General features: G+C 45.3%; 1 protein-coding gene across 1 annotated transcript; it reads left to right on the plus strand.

Moving 5' to 3' along the window:
- Positions 1-1,492: 1,492 nt before the first annotated feature.
- LOC104415512 (ethylene-responsive transcription factor ERF027) lies at positions 1,493-3,081 on the plus strand. The gene has a single exon (XM_010026834.3). The coding sequence runs from the start codon at positions 1,615-1,617 to the stop codon at positions 2,374-2,376; it is 762 nt and encodes a 253-aa protein (XP_010025136.3). The 5' UTR covers positions 1,493-1,614; the 3' UTR covers positions 2,377-3,081.
- Positions 3,082-5,676: the final 2,595 nt, after the last annotated feature.

Genomic DNA, 5,676 nt, shown 5'->3' on the forward strand with positions numbered 1-5,676 from the left:
CAAGTTAAAAAGGTTAAATGTCGTTCCTTCGTGGTTAGAGCTGATGTTGTCAAAAGCAACTTTCAATGAGGCATGGGCTTTTTGCATGGCTTTCTAGCTTGAATTTCCATGTCGATTCTTTTGGATCTGTCTAAGTATAATCTATAGTTCGGAGACGGGAAATTAGACCCACACACCTCTCTTATTAACTCCTCATTCGTCCCTATATAATAGGCCAAGCGAGTCGCATTAAATGACATGACAATAGAAGTAGCTACTTTCGGCTACAGGAGACACCAGTCCCTTAGAAAGTGTACTAGGACCAAACCCGAGGTCCGCTATGCGCATGGCATGCATTTCGTAAATGAATTTGAGTAGTTTTTCTTTTTCTATGCAGTAGGTAATTTACCTTTTTTTTTATGGTGTTACAATTCCACCCTTTGAAAAAGCTTTTTAATTAGGAAATCAAAATTGACTGGAGAATTTAAATGAGATATTTTATTGATAACTGGATGATTTGCATTTAAATATTTTGAGAAGAAATGTCTGCTTCATGTCGGTTTGCAAAGGCAGTCGGAAAATATTTTGTAAGATGTTCAGGAAACTTCTCGGATTAGGTGCTTTCTCTTTTCAGTTTTTTCTAGGCCGAATCAAAGGAGGGAAACTTCTCAGATTTTGGACTGAGGTATGAACGCCCCTAAAAGAGATAACACCAGTTGGGATGGAGAAGTGAAGACAGTATTGCATAAGTACAAATGTTATTGATTTTTTTTTTTTTTTTGGACAATACAAATGTTATTGATTTATGTACATAAAAATGTTACTTTTCGCATGGCGAATACTTGGTTAGACTCGAGGCCATGTGGATTGGCTGAGACCATGAACTTTGAAATTAGGTGGGTCTTGCGGACGACCGACCGACCGATCAAACGATTTGGATAAATTCATGCATAGAGGCCCTATTCACAACGGGACTTCGCCTTTTCTCAGATATCATTTCAGAGCGCTCCCAAATATCGCAGGCGTCGCATGTGGCAGGTCCCCCACTTGGCCCGCCTCATTTGCCCTGATCCGGGCTCACGCGGACCGGGCGCGCGAACGGAGTATAGCCGTCGTGGCCCTCATTTCAGCACGTGGGAGAAGCAGTATTGGTCCCCCGGCCTGTTCAAGGTACCGTCCGCCAAAATTATCTCTCCCTTAACATGGAAGAGAAAGAGATGGAAAGCGACAGAAAACTGGGCCTGGGGGTGGGGGAACTGCGAGGACTGACGGGGACGTTCGAGATTCAATTCGAGCTTCGGACCCTTTCAAAGGTCAAAACTGGGGACCATCGCCAGATAGATCACAGCCAGGCTCCATCCCATCACTCTCAAAAGCCTTTCGGCCTGCGCTCGATGCGTGTGCTCTTCGTTTGCCTCTCCTTCCCATCACGTTCCCTTCCTTCCTCCTGCCCCGCCCACGGCCAGAACGTCAACATTAAACTCCTCGCAAAAAAAAAAAAAGATGTGTCGTCCGCTCGTCACGCATCAGGAGCCCCACCCGCGAATTCGCCACGCTCTCCACTCACCCCCAAAACATATATATCCCTTCTCTTTCCTTACTGTTTGAAGTCGGAGATCTTTTAAGCATATTTTCATGCTGCTACGCCCCGTCCTTTGGCCTGCATCCATGGCCAATCAGCCACCCGGTGAGCCCCAACCAAATCCGCCACCGCCACCGCCACCAGCCCCAGCGATCCAAATCCCTGACCAACCACCGCATAATTCTTCTTCTTCTTCTTCTTCTTCTTCTTCTTCTTCTTCTTCATTGGCCACCACCGGTGATCGGGGCGGTTCCTCGCCTAGACCGATGCTTTCTCCGAGCGGGTCGTCGCCGCTGGCTCAATCCACAGGGAGGCACCCGCTTTACCGTGGAGTCCGGTCCCGCAGCGGGAAGTGGGTCTCCGAGATCCGCGAGCCCCGCAAGACCACCCGCATTTGGCTTGGGACATACCCGAATCCCGAGATGGCCGCCGCCGCCTTTGACGTGGCCGCGCTGGCTCTGAAAGGCTCCGACGCCGCCCTGAACTTCCCCCATGATGTTCCCAATTACCCAGTTCCAAATTCCGTGTCGGCAGCCGACATACGCTCGGCAGCAGCTAGTGCGGCAGCATCCAGGGGGGCGAGAACGGAAGCTGAGGGGAAGGAGGATCCAGTGGGTCGGCCCGAGAGTGCCAGTGAGATTAGCCAAGAGCCGGGTCAAGAGTTTATGGATGAAGACGAGCTCTTGAACATGCCGAAACTGCTGGACGACATGGCGGAAGGAATGCTGGTGAGCCCACCGAGGACTCAGATGGCCTCAGAGAACGACTCGCCGGAGGACTCAGATGGTGGAGAGAGCCTGTGGAGTTATCCCTAATTTTAGAAGGTGAGATGATCAGGGCTTATCAATTACAGTAGTCCTCATTGTAGACATATACGAATACGATATCCATTGTATATGATCAGGATTTCGTCATGATGGTTGATCGCATCCCAGTGATTTTATTAGTACGTGGAGTGTAGGTCTGAGTCTTTTTTGGCCCCGTACTAATGTAGCTTCCGGCCGGGTGTGAGAGTCTCTGGTGAAGGTTTTGCCCGCAGCTTTTATGTCTGGGGTTGTTTCCGATTGGCACTTAGCTGTATATGGCTATGTATACACACTGCCTCTTTGTATCATAGATTGGTTGAACGAAAGATCTCCAGAGCAATTTATGGCGCAGCATACCGAGTCGATTGCAATCGCATGTGTATTCAAAGAAGAAGAAGCGAGCGATGTGTTCCTTCTGTCATAGAAAACGAACATTTTACTCCAGAAGGCAATTTTATGAGCGTTTATATGGATCTGCAACAGAATGAAGATGTTCAGGATGAGATGAAAGTGTTTACGAGCCCGGGATACAGTATCCCGGGCGCCATAGACGGCCCCTCCTGGCTCTTGGTGCTTGCGAAGTGGCTTCCTCGCCTCATTCAATAGTGTCCTGATGTTCTGCATGTGCAGGGGTTTTATGACAGTGATCCAATGTCCCCTCGGGTGGGCCCCTGCATTTCAAAATTACACCGACAATTCAGGCCTTAAATTGAAGGAAAATGGAAAATGTATCTAAGCGTGATTTGAAAGATGAGACCGGAAGAGATACACGTACGTTAAGTTGAATGCTAGTTCTTCGAACTGAAATGACTACGAGGTACAGAATGACACCATTGCGAGCATACGGTTGATCAAAATAGACATTGACGAATGACACACATTCTGTAAGGTTTTACTTCTCAAAACTCCATCCTTTGATTTCTTCATCACGCGCGACTAATTTTGTAAAGCGGAACCTCCGTCTACATCCGAAGAGTAATACAGTAGTATCAACCTTATTGCAGCAATGCTCCTACCCTGTTATTAAACTAACTAAGCCAGCGGAATTCACGGGAAGTTTATCTGGTGGATAGAGGAGTAGATATATTGTCTGTTCTCTTCGGATAGAGTCGACCATGGTAAACTATGTTAAGACAAGGGCAATGAATCATTTGCAAATAGCTATGATTATATAAAGACGAACGATCGGATCCATGATTGCAAGACATGTGGAGTATGGGGATCTGTTTGATTATAAAATTATGAAGTCTGGAAAAAGCGTATTGAACTTTCCGGCCAAAAAGATACGATTTGATTCACCTTTGGGGTTCAAAAAGCCGATCAGAAAAAAGGGCAACTATCCTTAATTTTTGCAAGCGATGATTCGGTCTTTTCCTTTCTTTTAGTCGAAAGCGTGACGTCGTTGTTGACGTCTGTCCCCATAGAACAATGTGATTATCCAATACCAACCCGTTGACAACAAAAAATGACTAATTTTTCTGTTATAAAAAATAAGTACCAAACTTAGTCAATAAATGCAGAGTTTGATCAACAAAGAACGGAGTAATAGACAACTTAAAGTTATTCGACAACTTGCTAAGGAAGTCATCGGCAACATTGACAAGAGCCTTAATCAAGACTTGAGAAGTTGATCGACAAAGTCATAGACAGTGAGCAATCGACACAAAAATGTAAGTACTTTGTAGTTATATTTTGTTGTGGCTAATTTATGGAATTTTAACTTCTTGTGGGTATTTGTTCAAGATAATAGGAGTTAATAACATGACTTCTTGTAAGTGCCATTAAAAAGTTATTTATTATTTGAATTCTAAAATTGTCGCTGTTGTAATAACTATTAGTGGTGGACCATGAATAGCCACATCGTACTCTTGCAGTGCAATAAATCAATCAAAGAACTCAACGTTCTTGTAAATTTTTCTTTATCTTTATTCTTCCGCAATTTAAATATCTTTCAATTCATATACCTTAGTTCATCGATTAAATTTGTATCTTTGTCATTGCACTTTGTCGTCCATTAGATTATGGTAAAGCTTTTTATGTCATCGGGCTTCATTGTTAATTAAACTTTGTTGAAGTATATTTTTTCCTTGTGTTCCATTGATACAACTTTTGTCTAGAAACGCCACGGAACCTGTCTCCTTTTAAAAAAAATTGAAGACCGAATTTCGGTAAAAGATATTTTGTTGACGATACACTTTAGGCAAAACATTTTTTTTTTTTTTTTTTTTTTTTTGCACGTTCAATGGGAGAGGTTGTGGTTCTATTTGAGGAAATTCAATGCTAAGAACAAGGAATCATCCAAAACCTAACAATGTTGTAGCTAACAATCCCAATGACGGTGACAAGTTTGTGCACATTGAATCTGTGGTTGTTAACCAAGAGGTAGAAGAAGGCCAACATGAGGAGGCAAACCTTCCAAACGTCTCATTGCAAAACAATCAAGAGAAGTTGCACCAAGTCTTCATATGTTGGCCATCATAAAGAGATTGTTCGAAGAGTAGCGGAACAATATAGCTAATTACATTGTAAGTCACATGTCAGACATAATCAAGTTGATCGTCATCAATGGACGCGCGGACCCCTGGAGTGCCATAACTTTGGCCAAAGGGACACTTAAGTGCCATAACTTACGAAAGGTACACTTAAGTGCCACTTTCAAGAAAAACGGATCACTTGAGTGCCAATCCGGCGAGAATCCGGCCAAAATGTCGACGTGGCACTTTTCCGGTGAACTGAGCTTAAAACGATGCCGTTTTGCACGCTGACGTGGCCAAAACGGCGTTATTTTGGGCGATGTGGCAAAAAAATAAAAAAAATAATTAATTAAATTAAAATTATTTAAAATATTTAAAAATAATAATTTTAAAATTAAATTTAGTTAAATATTTAAAATTAATAATTTTGAAATTAAATTTAGTTGAAATATTTTTAAAAAAAAAAAAAGAGGAAAGGGGGAGGCGGGAGGGATTAGCCCTCGGTCGCCGCCGCCGCCCGGAAGGGCCGGCGACGGCGGGGGAGGGTCGGCCGGGGTCACGGGCCCGGCCAAGGTCGGCGACCCGGGCGATCGGCGGCGAGGGCTTGCGAGCCCTCGCCCGAGATCCGGCGAGGGTCGACGGCCCTCGCCGGCCGGGCCAAGGGCCGTCGCTGCCGGGGTCGCCCCGGCGGTGGCCCTTGGCCGGTTGGGCGAGGGCCGCCGATCCTCACCGGATCTAGGTGAGGGCCGCGAGCCTCACCACAAATCTAGGGAGGGTCGCGGCCCTCGCCCCGCTCGGCGAGGGCTCACGAGCCCTCGGCCGTGGTCGCCGACCC

Source organism: Eucalyptus grandis, chromosome 1, assembly GCF_016545825.1.
Source record: "Eucalyptus grandis isolate ANBG69807.140 chromosome 1, ASM1654582v1, whole genome shotgun sequence".
In the NCBI taxonomy this organism is placed as follows: Eukaryota; Viridiplantae; Streptophyta; class Magnoliopsida; order Myrtales; family Myrtaceae; genus Eucalyptus; species Eucalyptus grandis.